The sequence below is a fragment of the Somniosus microcephalus genome, chromosome 33 (genome assembly GCF_052327205.1).
Source record: "Somniosus microcephalus isolate GS21.2 chromosome 33, FLI_Smic_1.0, whole genome shotgun sequence".
NCBI classification, from domain to species: Eukaryota; Metazoa; Chordata; class Chondrichthyes; order Squaliformes; family Somniosidae; genus Somniosus; species Somniosus microcephalus.
Window position 1 is genome coordinate 14,292,195 of NC_141019.1, and position 17,092 is coordinate 14,309,286.

At 47.9% G+C, this 17,092-nt stretch overlaps 2 protein-coding genes across 5 annotated transcripts in view; one reads left to right on the top strand and one right to left on the bottom strand.

Annotated features, from left to right (window-relative positions):
- The window catches only part of LOC147096970 (uncharacterized), a 1,290,222-nt gene that overhangs the window by 730,966 nt on the left and 542,164 nt on the right, over positions 1 to 17,092 (top strand). The gene's annotated exons all lie outside the window — the stretch shown is intronic.
- LOC147096974 (natural resistance-associated macrophage protein 2-like) overlaps positions 1 to 17,092 on the bottom strand; it is a 451,798-nt gene that overhangs the window by 64,532 nt on the left and 370,174 nt on the right. For all 3 annotated transcript variants that reach the window (XM_085972680.1, XM_085972681.1, XM_085972682.1), the window contains 2 exons: positions 15,036 to 15,155; positions 11,820 to 11,969 (listed from right to left, as the gene is read on the bottom strand). In XM_085972680.1, the coding sequence (XP_085828806.1) occupies positions 11,820 to 11,969; positions 15,036 to 15,155 (270 nt within the window). The remainder of the gene's footprint in view (positions 1 to 11,819; positions 11,970 to 15,035; positions 15,156 to 17,092) is intronic.

Here is a 17,092-nt window from a genome sequence, read left to right on the forward strand (position 1 = left end):
ATGGAATGGGAGGAGACTCGTGTGAGACAGTGGATGCATTGGTTTTGATCTTCCAGAATTCCCTAGATTCTAGGGCGGTCCCCGCGGATTGGAAGGTACCAAATGTAACCCCGCTATTCAAGAAAGGAGGGAGAGAAAAAACAGGAAACTACAGGCCAGTTAGCCTGACATCAGTCGTCGGGAAAATGCAGGAATCCATTATTAGGGACGTGGTAACAAGGCACTTGGAAAATCATAATATGATTGGGCAGAGTCAACGTGGATTTAGGAAAGGGGAATCGTGTTTGACAAACCTGTTGGAGTTTTGAGGTTGTAACTAGCAGGGTAGATAAGGGGGAACCAGTGGATGTGGTGCATTTGGATTTTCAAAAAGCATTCGATAAGGTGCCACACAAGAGGTTATTACACAAAATTAGGGCTCATGGGATTGGGGGTAATATATTAGCATGGATTGAGGATTGGTTAATGGACAGAAAACAGAGAGTAGGAATAAACGGGTCATTTTCGGGTTGGCAGGCTGTAACTAGTGGGGTACAGCAAGGATCAGTGCTTGGGCCTCAGCTATTTACAATCTATATTAATGACTTGGATGAGGGGAGCGAGTGTAATGTATCCAGTTCGCTGATGATACAAAGTTAGGTGGGAAAGTAAGCTGTGAGGAGGATGCAAAGAGGCTACAAAGGGATATAGACAGGTTAAGTGAGTGGGCAAGAATATGATAGATGGAATATAATGTGGAGAAATGTGAAGTTATCCACTTTGGTAGGAAAAATAGAAAAGCAGAGTATTTTTTAAATGGTGAGAGATTGGGAAATGTTAGTGTTCAGAGGGACCTTGTATACGAATCACTGAAACTTAACATGCAGGTACAGCAAGCAATTAGGAAAGCAAATGGTATGTTAGCCTTTATTACAAAAGGATTGGAGTATAAGAGTAAAGCGTGGGCTAAAAATTGAGTAGCGACCCAGTAGCGCCCTGGAAAAATTAGCGCCCCCGCGCCGGAAATTGAGTGGTTGCGGCCCAAGAGGGAGGAGGGGTGCTGCGAGTCGGTATTGCAGGCTTTCCTCCTTGTGATTTCAAATAAAGCTGTTGGACTATAACCTGGTGTTGTGTGACTTCTTACATTTGTCCACCCCAGTCCAACACCGGCATCTCCACACCATTCTTAAAGAGGAGGAGCCTTGCGCAGCGCGACTCGGAGCCCAGCTGGGCCCCCGGGGATCGGGAGTGCCGGCAAAAGAGCCGGCACTCCGCAGGGGTGGGGGGGTTCAGGAGGCCGGGGACGGGAGTGGAGGCAGATGCTGGCAGGCGGCCATCAACAAAAATGTCTGCCCCGCACCTCGCCTTTAAATTGCGCCTCCCCGGCCGCAGGTAGGCCCCCCGACCTTGTCGGACATAGCGTCCGGCGGTAAGTCAGGGGGTGCCCCCGAAGATCACGGCTGGGGCACGAGTGGGGCGTTGCGCACGACGATGATGTCATCACCGGGGGCGCAGCGCCACGGGGTGCTGCCGGTTAGCGCCGCCGCTAACCTCCCGCTAAATTTCGCGGGAGGTGTGGCCGGCGTCGCGCCGGGGCGCTAGTTGCTTTACGCCCCGTTAGCGCTCTCTTAGGGAGGCGCAAAGCAACCCAATTTTCCCCCCAAGAAATCTTACTGTAATTATATAGGGCCCTGGTGAGGCCACACCTGGAGTATTGTGGACAGTTTTGGTCTCCTTACCTAAGGAAGGATATACTTGCCATAGAGGGAGTGCAACAAAGGTTCATCAGACTGGTTCCTGGGATGGGGGGGATTGTCTTATGAGGCGAGATTCCCTGGAGTTTAGACATAGGTAAAAAGAGGGATGAGGTCCTGCATCAAGAATTTAGGGAGCTAGGTAACAGATTAAAGAGGACCTCAAAGGTTGTGATCTCTGGATTACTCCCAGTGCCACGTGCTAGTAAGTATAGGAATGGGAGGATAGAGCAGATGAATGCGTGGCTAAAGAGTTGGTGCAGGAGGGAGGGTTTTAGTTTCCTGGATCACTGGGCCTGCTTCTGGGAAAGGTGGGACTTGTACAAGTCGGACGGGTTGCACCTGAACCAGAGCGGGACAAATATCCTTGCGGGGAGGTTTGCTAGCACTGTTGGGGGGGGTTTAAACTAACTTGGCAGGGGGATGGGATACAGAGGGGAGCTGAAATAGGGGGGGGATGTGCTGCCAATTATAGAGAAAAAAACAAGTCAGCTTGGTAGACAGGGCAAATATATAAGGGCAAGGCTGGATGGCATCTATTTTAATGCAAGGAGTCTTGCAAATAAGGTGGATGAACTGAAGGTGTTGATAAACACATGGAAGTATGATATTGTTGCTATCACGGAGACATGGTTGAGGGAAGGGCAAGACTGGCAGCTCAATATTCCGGGGTACAGAATCTTCAGGCGAGACAGAGGGGGAGGTATAAGAGGAGGGGGTGTCGCAATATTAATTAAGGAGTCAATTACTGCAGTAAGGAGGGATGATATATTAGCAGGGTCCTCTAATGAGGCCATATGGGTGGAGCTTAAAAACAAAAAGGGGGCAAGCACTTTGCTGGGAGTGTACTATAGGCCTCCAAACAGTCAGGGGGAGATAGAGGAACAGATATGTAGGCAAATCTCAGAGAAATGTGCAAATAATAGGGTAATAATAATGGGGGATTTCAACTTCCCCAATATTAACTGGGATAGTCAGAGTGTGAAAGGCTCAGAGGGTGTAGAATTCTTAAAGTGCATCCAGGAGAGCTTTTTGAGCCAGCATGTAGAAAGTCCTACAAGAGAGGGGGCGGTACTGGACCTAATTCTAGGGAATGTGGCCGGCCAAGTGGAAAAAGTGCTAGTAGGTGAGCACTTTGGTGATAGTGACCATAATATGGTAAGATTTAAGGTGGTCATGGAAAAGGACAGGGATGGGCCGAAAATAAAGGTTCTAAATTGGGGGAAGGCCGATTTTAATAGGATAAGGCAGGATCTGGCCAAAATGGACTGGGATCAGCTACTTGTAGGAAAATCCGCATCGGAGCAATGGGAGGCTTTCAGAAGGGAGATTGAGATCATACAATGGCAACATGTTCCCGTAAAGGTCAAAGGTGGTTCCAAAAACCACAGGGAACCTTGGATGTCAGGGGATATACGAGAATGGATTAGGAAAAAAAGGAGGGCTTTTGGTAGATACAAAAGGCTAAAGACGGAGGAAGCCCTAGAGGAGTACAAAAAGTGCAGGGGGATACTTAAAAAAGAAATTAGGAGATCAAGGAGGGGCCATGAAATAACACTGGCAAGCAAAATAAAGGAAAATCCGAAGATGTTTTATAAGTATATTAAGGGTAAGAGGATAACTAGGGAAAGAATAGGGCCCATTAGGGACAAAAGTGGCAATCTGTGTGTGGAGCCGGAAGATGTAGGAGGGGTTCTAAATGAATTTTTTGCATCTGTTTTCACTATGGAGAAGGACGATGTAGACATAGAAATAGGGCGGGGGGACTGTGATATGCTCGAACATATTAACATCGAGAGGGAGGAGGTATTGGCGGTTTTAGCTGGCCTAAAAATGGATAAATCCCCAGGCCCGGATGAAATGTATCCCAGGCTGCTGTGTGAGGCAAAGGAGGAGATTGCGGGGGCTCTAACACATATATTCAGGACCTTTCTGGCCACAGGGGATGTGCCAGAGGACTGGAGAACCGCTAATGTAGTACCATTATTCAAGAAGGGTAGTAGGGAAAAACCGGGGAACTACAGGCCAGTGAGCCTAACATCAGTGGTAGGAAAATTATTGGAAAAAATCCTGAGGGACAAAATTAGTCTCCACTTGGAGAGGCAAGGATTAATCAGGGATAGTCAACATGGCTTTGTCAAGGGAAGATCATGTCTGACTAATTTGATTGAATTTTTTGAGGGGGTGACTAGGTGTGTGGATGAGGGTAACGCAGTGGATGTGGTATACATGGATTTCAGTAAGGCCTTCGATAAAGTCCCGCACAGGAGACTGGTCAAGAAGGTAAGAGCCCATGGAATCCAGGGTGCCTTGGCACATTGGATACAAAACTGGCTTAGGGGCAGAAGGCAGAGGGTGATGGTCGAAGGTTGTTTTTGTGACTGGAAGCCTGTGGCCAGTGGGGTACCACAGGGATCGGTGCTGGGTCCCTTGCTGTTTGTGGTCTACATTAATGACTTGGATATGAATGTAAAAGGTATGATCAGTAAGTTCGCGGATGATACAAAAATTGGTAGGGTGGTAAATAGCGAGGAGGGTAGCCTCAGTCTGCAGGACGATATAGATGGGTTGGTCAGATGGGCGGAACAGTGGCAAATGGAATTTAACCCGGAAAAGTGCGAGGTGATGCACTTTGGGGGGACTAACAAGGCAAAGGAATACACAATGAATGGAAAGACCCTAGGCAAGACGGAGGGTCAGAGGGATCTGGGTGTGCAAGTACACAGATCCCTGAAGGCGGCGGAACAGGTGGATAAGGTGGTAAAAAAGGCATATGGGATACTTGCCTTCATTAGCCGAGGCATTGAATATAAGAGCAAGGAGGTTATGATGGAGCTGTATAAAACACTGGTTAGGCCACAGCTGGAATACTGTGTGCAGTTCTGGTCGCCACACTACAGGAAGGATGTGATCGCGTTAGAGAGGGTGCAGAGGAGGTTCACCAGGATGTTACCAGGGCTGGAGCGCTTCAGCTATGAAGAGAGACTGGGCAGATTGGGTTTGTTTTCCTTGGAGCAGAGGAGGCTGAGGGGGGACATGATTGAGGTGTACAAAATTATGAGGGGCATAGATAGGATGGATGCTGAGGAGCTTTTTCCCTTAGTAGAGGGGTCAATAACTAGGGGGCATAGATTCAAGGTAAAGGGCGGGAGGTTTAGAGGGGATTTGAGAAAGAACTTTTTCACCCAGAGGGTGGTTGGAGTCTGGAACTCACTGCCTGAAAGGGTTGTGGAGGCAGAAACCCTCACAACATTTAAGAAGCATTTGGATGTGCACTTGAAATGCCATAGCATACAAGGCTACGGGCCAAATGCTGGAATATGGGATTAGATTAGACAGGGCTTGATGGCCGGCGCGGACACGATGGGCCGAAGGGCCTCTATCCGTGCTGTATTACTCTATGACTCTATGACTCTATGAGAGGTGATCTCATTGAAACATATTGGCCCAGGAATTCGGGTCGGAGGCTTCCCGCGGGTGCAAGCCTCCGGCCTGCACTTACCTAGCGCGCCGGCCGTTGAGCTGTGGGCCCCCGTGGGATTCCGATCCTGGGCCTGCTCCAGCTGCCGGCGCGCAGTGCTTGCGTATCCCAGGGGCGCAGTTAGTTCGATGCGTCCCCTGGGATCACGTGGGCCATGGGGAGCCAATCGGAGCAGGGAATGCTCCATTCATAAGATTGACAGGAAGAGCTGTCAAACTTAGAAATACTACGGGCCCCAAAACAGCACTAAATCTTCAAATAAATTTTTAAAAAACATCACATTTTAAAAATAAACTATAAATTACATGAAATAACTATTTTAAACAATAATTTACATTTTTGAAAAAAATAATTTTACTTTCTAACGGGGCTAAAAATAAACTTACCTTTCTTTAAAGTATTTAAAAATAATAAACCTGTGGAAAAAATGTTTTAATTTTAATTAATTCACCACTTACCTTGTAAAAAGCAGGCCTTTTTACATGTCTAACTTCTGCAGACTTACCCTCCCGGGAAAACCTGTATAAAAAGGCGAAGTTTGATGCGCACGCGCAGCCTCTCCTGCGCACGCGTTCAACCTCTGAACCCCTTCTTTCAAAGGATTGGAAGTGCCGGTTTCCCGCGCATGCACAGTGCATGCAGGAAACCGGCACTTCCATTGGGCCTACAGGTGAGTACCCCGTGCATACTCACCCATGGAGACCCGAATTTCTGGGCCGATATAAAATTCGTAAGGGGCTTGATGGCATTGGTGCTGGGAGGATGTTTCCCCTGGCTGGGGAGTCTAGAACCAGGGGTCACAGTCTCAGAATAAAGGGTCAGCCATTTAGGACTGAGATGAGGAGAAATTTCTTCACTCAGAGGGTGGTGAATCTTTGGAATTCTCTACCCCAGAGGGCTGTGGAGGCTCAGTCATTGAGTATATTCAAGACAGAGATCGATAGATTTTTGGATATTAAGAGAATCAAGGGATCAAGGAACCCCACCACCTCTAAGTTCCCCTCCAAGTCACACACCATCCCGACTTGGAAGTATATCGGCCGTTCCTTCATCGTCGCTGGGTCAAAATCCTGGAACTCCCTCCCTAACAGCACTGTGGGAGCGCCTACACCACACGGACTGCAGCGGTTCAAGAAGGCAGCTCACCACCACCTTCTCAAGGGCAATTAGGGATGGGCAATAAATGCCAGCCATGCCAGTGACTCCCACACCCCACAAACGAATAAAAAAAAATGGGGATAGTTCAGGAAAGTGGAGATGAGGTTGATGATCAGCCATGATCTCATTGAATGGCGGAGCAGGCTCGAGGGGCCGAATGGCTGACTCCTGCTCCTATTTTTTATGTTCATATGTTCTTATGTGTGGAGTGTAAACACCAGCATTGACTTGTTGGCTATTTTTATACTGTATATTCTATGCAATGATACGTAAAACTGTATTTGGTCAAGTTGAGACCACATCTGGAGCACTGCATGCAGTTTTAGTCTCCGTATTCCAATACGTTATTTAGTTATTGGAGGGGTTACAGAGAAGGATATTCAGTTATTGGAGGGGGCACACAGAATTTAAGCACAATGGGTTATATTTACAAATTAAGGACAACAAAATAAAATAGGAAATGCAGGAGGAAGTTTTTACTAAAAGGGTGGTCAGTATGTGGAACAGATTACCAGCACGGGGGTGGAACAAGAAACCTTAATGGGTTTAAAGAAGGAATTAGACAGGTTCTTGTCAACAAATGGGATTCAGGGTGGTTGGAAATGCACCAAGGGAATACTGTGGATCGATGGGCTAGATGGCCCGAAGGTCTCCTCCTGCCTGAAACTGGCACTGTTACTAAGTTAGGAGGAGCCAGCCACACCTTCCAAGAATGCAAGTACTGAGAATGTCTGTCAATCACAATGCCCGCCTCCTCACTGTGTTAAAGTGCTTGACCCACTTACCATCAATATTTCACCTGGAAGTGTTCCTTCACACACAGCCATCCATGCATTCACATACCTCACATAGTCTGTAATTGCTTGTTTCATGTAGCTATCAGCACCCCCATTATGGGCTGCCTATTGCTCGGGTTTCACTGCATCTCATGGCAACCAAAGGGCTTTGTCACTCCCTGCGTTCATTTTAAAAGAGAACCAATGGCTACAACATGAGAGAGACTGGTGATGGGTGGTACTGTAGATCCTCCAACCTCTGCCCTCACCCAATTTGAGGAGGACACTTTGAGTCTCCTCCGGAGCCAAACAATCGAGCGAGCTGGAGACAGGGCAGTAGGTGGGCAGCCACCAGCTGCAGGACAGTCTGCTGCTCATGTTACTGCCTGGCAGCACACTAGGTGATAAATCCTCACTGTCGCTCCTTGTACTGAAAGGGAGATGTGAACTCTGCTCGTCTGCAATCCATTCTATCCTCTTCTTCTAATCCTCTTTCAGATGTTCCAGGCCAAAAACAAGCAGCAGAGGAAGGAGAACAACCAGGACCCTCAGGATTCAGCCCTGGCAGCACTTTCCCACATCCGCCATCAATCATTCGCTCCCACACAAGCATCACCCCAGAGACGTGTCCCGCGGTGAATTATACAGCGAGGCCGAGGGGATTGCGCTGGGTGACACACACAGCAGGAGTGGACAGGAACAGCTGTGGGTCGAACGTGAGGCCAGAGGCCCTCAGCTGAAGGCCTGCCTAGGGTCCCAGATCTCAAGGGTCCTGACAATGTGCAGCAGATGGAAGATCAGCTAGAGGAAGCCACTACCCACATCTGCGACACCCTGATGGATCAGTTTCCTGTACCACAGATGGAGTGTGTGGCAGCTCCAGAACGATCTGCAGCAGAGGCCACCATAACGGTGGCTCCGAGGACAGTCTTTGCGCCTTGAATGGATGCTTAGATTGCTGCTATGGAGGCCTGGAGTGCCAGAGTGGAGAGGGCTGCTTCTTCCAGCCTCCAAGCAATGGGGGATGGGATACAGATTCAGTACTTTACTGCTATTATTGGTCCTGTTAGATTTGTTTTTCCACAGATCAGTGGCCATTAAGAGTCGGTACTTGCGGCATAGCAAGAATGGGTACTGATATGATAGTGCTGTTTCTCAGGATGGTGGGCTCTCCCCCAGTTCAATGAAGTGTGCTCTATGATGACTCTGAATGCAGAATAGACCTCATTATAGTTGGGGTCCTGGGAAAGTGCTCGGGTCTCACCTTCTATGGTTGTACAGGCCAGTCCTGATCGCCCAGAACCACCTGGTACTTGGCTCTCTGGATCGAAGAGTGCTGGCATGCTGGAAGCCTCAAAGTGGCATTCACTCGCATGACTCAATGCTGCTGGTCAGTAATGTGCTGGACACTGAGTGAGTGGAGTCCTTTCTTGTTGGCACAGGTAGTGGGGTCGACGAAGTGGCCATGTGGGTGCAACCAACGACTCCTTGGACCGTGGGAAGTCCTGCTACTTGTGTATAGCTGCTGGTTGTCCTTTAGCAAACAATGCAACTGTGACATGCTTTACGTGTCTATCCACGGCTGATTGCCTCATGTTACTGTTGTCCAAGTAACAGCCTGGAGTGACCCGGAGCTTGCAGGGCCACTGTGACCTTCACGGTCTCTGGCTGTGCAGTGCCTGTGGTGGAGGAGGGGCTGGAGGTCACGTTGCACAATACGGCACAACTCAAGTGCAGCCTCCACAAGCTGGAGGTAGTGCCACCTCGGTCTGTGCATTGTGGTGTGGGTGGTGGTGTTGCAGATGAATGCAGTCCCAGTTCCCTCTTTCCAAATGCTTTTTGTTGACCGTCCATCTAAGCAGTCAGTTATACTTACACTAGGTATAAGTGTATAAACATGGACATGTCACTCAACATCACAAGATAGGTTTGTATCTGGATGGGGGCACTGCCGGTCACCTCCAGAATACTGTCCCTACAGTCGCAATATTATTGGGGCATTTCTTCTTGAAGGCAACAAACAAGGGGGATTGACTTAGAAGGAAGCAGGTGCTATGGAAGGAGAAGGAAAGAAAAATACTTAAAAAGAGGGGGCAAATATAATAATGAAGTGGCATTGTAGGAGGAAAGGACTTAGCTGCAAATTAGAAGGGGATATAAACCAAACCTCCCGGCTCCGCCTCTTCTTCCTCCACTAAACAAAGATACAAGGAAATCCATTGTGCCGTCTCCTGAACTGGAGTGACGAGGAGGGGGAGGGCGGGAATACAGAGAGAAGTTGTCAGCACCGAGAAAACCAAACAAAAAAGCACCATAATTGCTGAGAAATAAGCATTCGTGACTCCTTGTAGAGTGGCTGCTGGGCCTTTTAAGTCCACGTCCGCCTCTTCCGTAGCACCTAGCAACGTTGGGCGCTCATCTCATAGGGGCATGATTGGCTCTGAGCATAACTGAGGCAGAAATGACAGAAGCAATTGGATGTTTGATGTCAGCATGTCATTACTACCTCATTTAAATACACCCACCCATTTGAGGGCAGGCACTTCCGTCATCCAGTAGGAACGATGGCAAAAAGAAAGGCAGCCACCAAAATGGCCAGAGATCCGGCACAAGGACACGATGACCCAGATGGACACATGGGTGCCATCAGTCACAGCCTGTACTTTTGAAAAGCCAGCAATTCACTGAAATAGGTCAGTGCCGTCACACCACTATTGGTCTTCACTGGGGAAGCAGGCTGTTGTTTCTCCTCAGTAAAGACAAATGAACAATTTGAGTAGAACTCAAAGTGCTTTGATGCGTTAAGATTGGCTCAATTGGTTCTTGTGGGTTCCAGCCTCACTTCAGGACTTGAGCTGGCTGCTCGAAGGATCTGTTGACGGTGGCCAGGAAGCAACTGTAGACCTCTCAGGCCTACACCTGCGCTCTAAAGTCCTTCCCAATATTTAGACAGTCCAGGGGCAGACTTGTGCCTGGAGTGCACCTGCGCATGCGAATGGCCTGCAGGAGGAAAAACATTGGCAGCTGTGGCCTCTGAGGCACCCACAGGAGGAAATCTACTCTGATATGCCGTAGTGCTGGATTTGCGATTGATTCTCTTAATTCACGTATTGAGTTCCGTAAGCATCCCGTTGCCTACTTCATTGAAAAGAAAAAAAATCTCTTTACACAGAGCAAAATAAACTTCACGAAATATGCTCATAAACTTGTCTGGCCTTTTCGATAACAAAAGTAAACACTGGCCCAGATATTCCGATCCCTACGGGTGAGTACGGGCTGTGCACCCACCCGTAGGGACATCGGAAATGCCGGTTTCAGGCATGCGCGGAATACCGGTATTTCCGATCTGTCAAGAATGCTCTTGATAATCCTCCGCCTGCCCGGGAGAAGGGCGTCTGCGGGTGGATGGTTCCGCTTTTTGGAGACCCTCCGCCCGCAGAAAACCCTGACAATTCTTACGCCTGGTAACAGCGGCGTAAGGCCTGCTTTTACCAGGATAAGAGTTCAAAAAAAGTTTTTTTTTTAAATTTTCCCGCTGATTTATCATTTAAAAATACTTTAAAAAAAGGTAAGTTTGTTTTTAGCCCCGTAAAAAACTTGAACTATTTTGTTCAAAAAATTAAAATTAAACATTTATTGTAATTTCAAGTCATTTTAAAAATGTGATTTAAAAAAAAAAAATGTATTTAAAGTTTTACTATGTTTTCATTGATCTCCATTCATATATTTGACAGGTCTTCCTGTCAAATGTATGAAGGGAGATTCCCTTCTATGATTGGTCCCCATGGCCCACATGATCCCAGGGATGCTGCGAACTACCTGCGCCTCTGGGATACCTGGGCCCTGCACACTTGGAGTTTGGTGAGGCCCAGGAGCGGAAGCGTGTGCGTCCCGGGAGCCCTCGGGTAAGGGTGCAGATTTTTCCAGATCGCAGGCCTCCGCCCGCGGGAGGCCTGCGATCGGAAAATACGGGCCAATATGTGGCAGCATTGAGTCCTCTCCTTTTGAAGTATGTCCCTGCATGTGTCCGCTCAGGCTGCCCGCCAGCTGTGCACTTACTGCATGACAGGCGAGTCATTTTCTGTTCACACGCTGGAGGTGAGGAACCTCATCCACTGGCAGCTTTTCGGAAAATCATGGGTGTGCTGGCCCGCCTGTTGGCGAGGTTTCTCACCTCCAGCGTGTAAACAGAAAATTACCCCTTAGATACTGACCTGATGAGAATGACACTTTCCAGTCAGTCACTTGTTGACACCCAGGAATGTCTTCCGGAAGCTGAGAAATATTATTGTCTACTATGTCTGCTATGGCAGGTGATACAAGCTAGCTTTCTGTTTGCATAGAAATACAACACAAAGTCTGTTATAAATCTCCATCATCAAGAAACTTCTCATGAAATAACGCTGGGCGGCCAGCTGGTGGCGCCGTCCAAGGAGTATAAATACTCGGGCGTGGGCCCAGCTTGCCAGGGACATTTTGTAAGGCAAGGAACTAGTGAAGTACAACTAGACCTCCATGTTCTGAAACAAGTTGATTAAAGCCTTGCTTTATACTCAAACCAAGTGTGTAGTGAGTTTTATTACGTCAAAGTCTGTGGGTGTAAAATGTCCTAACGACGTAGCTCGGCCGGTACAACCTAGGAATTACCGTCCCAAAGCAAAATCTCCTCACCTGCAAGCTCATCAGAACGTTCAGCAAGTCATTCATTCCCGTCAACGTGTCCACGTTCTGGAAAACGGCGACCAACAAGGTGGGAGTGATGGCGATTGTCCGCGTGAAGACCACACGGGTAAAGCGAGACCACTTGAGGTTCAAGAAACCCTGGAAAAGAGGAACAAAAGAAGACGGTCAGAACTTCTCCAGCTGGATTGCCTGCTGTAACACCGCAGGCAGGGCAATAAAAACAGGCAGGGGGGCCGATTTATTTTTTTGGAAAATTGTGCATCTGGGCATTATGAAGAAGCTCTGAGGAGTTGCAGAAATTCTGATTTTCTGAAATAAGTGCCCATTAGAAGAATGAGAGGGGATCTCATTGAAACTTATAAAATTCTGACAGGACTGGACAGACTAGATGCAGGAAGGATGTTCCCGATGGCGGGGGAGTCCAGAACCAGGGGTCACAGTCTAAGGATAAGGGGTAAGCCATTTAGGACAGAGATGAGGAGGAATTTCTTCACCCAGAGAGTGGTGAACCTGTGGAATTCTCTGCCACAGAGGGCAGTGGAGGCCAATTCATTAAATATATTCAAGAAGGAGTTGGATATATTTCTTAAGGCTAAAGGGATCAAGGGGTATGGGGAGAAAGCAGGGACAGGGGACTGAATTTGGATGATCAGCCATGATCTCATTGAATGGCGGAGCAGGCTCGAGGGGCCGAACAGCCTACTCTTCTATGTTTACCAACATTGCCAAAATTAAAATGAGTTCCAATCCCCTTAACTTTTGTCCAGCTTGTGAGCTTCACTATCAGGCAGTTTTGAAGTGTAGTCACTGTTGTAATGCAGGGAAACACAACAGACAATTTGTGCACAGCAAGCTCCCACAAACAGCAATGTGATAATGACCAGATAATCTGTTTTTGTTATGTTGATTGAGGGATAAATATAGGCCAGGACACCGGGGAGAACTCCCCTGCTCCTCTTCAGGATAGTGCCATGGGATCTTTTACATCCACCCGAGAGAGCAGATGGGGCCTCGGTTTAATGTCTCATCTGAAAGACGGCACCTCTGACAGTGCAGCGCTCCCTCAGTACTGCACTGGAGTGTCAGCCTGGATTTTGTGTTCAAGGCCCGGGAGTGAGAATTTGAACCCATAAGAAGGAGTTAGAAGAAAACAACTGACAGACGACCCACAGCAAGGGTGCCTCCTGTTATGTGGAGATAAACTGGCAGCAAAGGCCTCCAGCTCCCCCAAAGGACGAGGACCTTGTTTGGAGCGACAAAGGCAAAAAAAAAGAGAGAAATCTTAACATAGGAAGAAACAAACTGATATCCAAAATAAACCCAGAAATGCAGGTCTGCATCAGACAAACAAAAGACAGATTCGCTTCACAGTCGGACTGGTCAGAATTGTTGAGCAGTCTCTCTGTTTCAGATGCTGACTGCCTGACTGTATTTCCTTAATTTTCACATGATAAATACAGATAAGGAGGGTCAGGTGGGTCATCTGAGTTTATCTGTCCAGAAAAAACCCCTGCACTCTGCCAACCCATCACAAGATCCAATTTGACTGACAAATGATTTTACCGCCGTTACTTTGGCCTTGACCAGTGTCGATTTCTCTTTATGTGAAGAAACTTTGAATTCCTAATCACTGTAACATTTGCCTTTAGCCGCTTTGATCCTATGCCCTTGTCCCGCTGTTATGCTTTACACTGAGACAATGCTCCAGATTAATCCTATCTATCCGGCTTAATATCTTGTGTATGGTTTCTCTCAGTCACCTCCTTTCCAGTTTGAACAGTTTCTCCAGTCTCTGCCCATAACTCAGACCACTGACACGGGAATCAGCGCTTCGCTACTTCGCTACACCAGCACGTGAATGTCTCCCTTATGTCTCACTGACCAGAACTGGACACAGTGCGCAAGGTGGGTCTGACCAGAACTGGACACAGTGCTTAAGGTGGGTCTGACCAGAACTGGACACAGTGCTCAAGGTGGGTCTGACCAGAACTGGACACAGTGCGCAAGGTGGGTCTGACCAGAACTGGACACAGTGCTCAAGGTGGGTCTGACCAGAACTGGACACAGTGCTCAAGGTGGGTCTGACCAGAACTGGACACAGTGCGCAAGGTGGGTCTGACCAGAACTGGACACAGTGCTCAAGGTGGGTCTGACCAGAACTGGACACAGTGCTCAAGGTGGGTCTGACTAGAACTGGATACAGTGCTCAAGGTGGGTCTGACCAGAACTGGACACAGTGCTCAAGGTGGGTCTGACCAGAACTGGACACAGTGCTCAAGGTGGGTCTGACCAGAACTGGACACAGTGCTCAAGGTGGGTCTGACCAGAACTGGACACAGTGCTCAAGGTGGGTCTGACCAGAACTGGACACAGTGCTCAAGGTGGGTCTGACCAGAACTGGACACAGTGCTCAAGGTGGGTCTGACCAGAACTGGACACAGTGCTCAAGGTGCGGTCTGACCAGAACTGGACACCGTGCTCAAGGTGGGTCTGACCAGAACTGGACACAGTGCTCAAGGTGGGTCTGACCAGAACTGGACACAGTGCTCAAGGTGGGTCCGACCAGAACTGGACACAGTGCTCAAGGTGGGTCTGACCAGAACTGGACACAGTACTCAAGGTGGGTCTGACCAGAACTGGACACAGTGCTCAAGGTGGGTCTGACCAGAACTGGACACAGTGCTCAAGGTGGGTCCGACCAGAACTGGACACAGTGCTCAAGGTGGGTCTGACCAGAACTGGACACAGTGCTCAAGGTGGGTCTGACCAGAACTGGACACAGTGCTCAAGGTGGGTCTGACCAGAACTGGACACAGTGCTCAAGGTGGGTCTGACCAGAACTGGACACAGTGCTCAAGGTGGGTCTGACCAGAACTGGACACAGTGCTCAAGGTGGGTCTGACCAGAACTGGACACAGTGCTCAAGGTGCGGTCTGACCAGAACTGGACACCGTGCTCAAGGTGGGTCTGACCAGAACTGGACACCGTGCTCAAGGTGGGTCTGACCAGAACTGGACACAGTGCTCAAGGTGGGTCTGACCAGAACTGGACACAGTGCTCAAGGTGGGTCTGACCATAACTGGACACAGTGCTCAAGGTGGGTCTGAACGGTGCCTTGTACAGTTTCAGCAGGAGGTAAACCCCATATAGTTCCGTATTCTACTGTATTGTGTTTTCATATTAGAAATCTAATTCAAAGATTACCTCCATGACGAACTGTCCTGTATACGTCCCTGACATGGTTGAACTCTGACCTGCAGCCAGGATGCCAATGGCCCAGATGTAGAGAGCGGCAGCACCAAAATAGCAGCCCAACACAACACCCTGAGAGAAAGACAACAGGAGGGTTATCGCACGTGAGTGCAGCAAAGTTCTCACTGACTGAAATATATGCAGTTGTGGAGTAAAGTGGCTACGGTAGTGTACTGGTTACGTTACTGGACTAGTAATCCAGAGAACATGAACTTAATTCCCACCATGGCAGTTTGAGAATTTGAATTCAGTTTTAATAATCTTGAAATAAAAATCTAGGATGAAGCATTCAGATTGTCGTAAAAACCCATCTAGTTACCTAATGTCCTTTAGGGAAGGAAATCTGCCGTCCTTACCCACAGCAATGTGGTTGACTCTTAACTGCCCTTTGAAATGGCCCAGCAAGTCACTCAGTTGTATCAAACCGCTACAGTGGTTTAAGAAGAAGGCCCACCATCACCACTGTAACTTCAGCAGAACATGGGTGGTGGGGGGGATCCCCATTTACATGCGTACAGATCCGCACAGCCCCAAAAAACCTCGTAAAGTTGAGTAAAGACGCGTGAAGACCCATGTAGACCTGTAAAGAATTGTGAAGTGCCGTAAAGCATTGAAAAGACTCGACAGGTCCCATTTACAAGTGTAAAAACTCGTAAGGACCCATAAAGACATGTAAAGATCCATAAATATGCATTAAGACCAGTAAAGACTTATAAAAACCCGTAAAGATGGTGTAGACTGATAAAAGCCCACAAAGATGACGTAGAATCGTAAAGGCCCGTGCAGGCCCATGCAATAGAGGAGCTATTAGGCTACTGGGTGTATACTATAGGCCACCAAATAGTGGGAAGGAGCTAGAGGGGCAAATTACAGAAACATGCAATAACTACAGATCAGTGATAATGGGGGACTTCAATTATTCTAATATAGACTGGGATAGTAACAGTGTAAAGGGCAGAGAGGGGGAGGAATTCCTGAAATGTGTGCAAGAGAACTTTCTTGATCAGTGTGTTTCCAGCCCAACGAGGAAGGATCTAGTTCTGGGGAATGAAGTTGGGTAAATGGAGTATGTTTCAGTGGGAGAATTTGGGGAACAGTGATCATCAGGTTTAGAATAGTGATGGAAAAGGACAAGGAACACTCAAGCGTAAACATACTTAACTGAAGCAGGGCTAACTTCAGTGAGTTGAAAAGGGATCTGGCCCAGGTGGATTGAAATCAAACACTGGTGGGTAAAACAGTAATTGAACAATGGGGGGCCTTCAAGAAGAGATGGTTTACGTACTGAGTAAACACATTCCCGTGAGGGGGAAAGGAAGGGCATCCAAAGCTAGAGCTCCCTGGATGACTAAAGATACAGAGATTAGAATGAAACAGAAAAAGGAGGCTTATTATAATCGTAAGGTTAATAATACAGTAGAGAACCAAGCTGAATATAGAAAGTACAGAGGAGATCTAAAAAAGGGAATAAGAAGGGCAAAGAGAGAGTATGAGAATAGATTAGCAGCGAACATAAAAGGGAACCTAAAAGTCTTTTATAAACATAAATAGTAAAAGGATAGTCAAAGGAAGGGTGGGGTGAATAGAGACCAAAAATGAGATGTTCTTGTGGAGACAGAGGGCATGGCTGAGGTACTAAATGAGTACGTTGCATCTGTCTTCACTGGAGAAGAGGATGCTGCCAATGTAGCAGTAATGGAGGAGGCAGGAGCGATATTGGATAGGATAAAAATAGATAAAGAGGAGGCACTTAAAAGGTTGGCAGTGCTCAAAGTAGGAAAGTTACCCGGTCCGGATGGGATGCATCCTCGGTTACTGATGGAAGTAAGGGTGGAAATTGTGGAGGCTCTGGCCACAATCTTCCAATCCTCCGTGGATATGGGGGTGGTGCCAGAGGACTGGAGGATTGCAAATGTTACACGCCTGTTTAAAAAGGGGAGAGAGAGAAACCCAGCAACTACAGGCTGTTGTGTATGTAATATGTGTGCTACTTTGAACCTATGGACAGG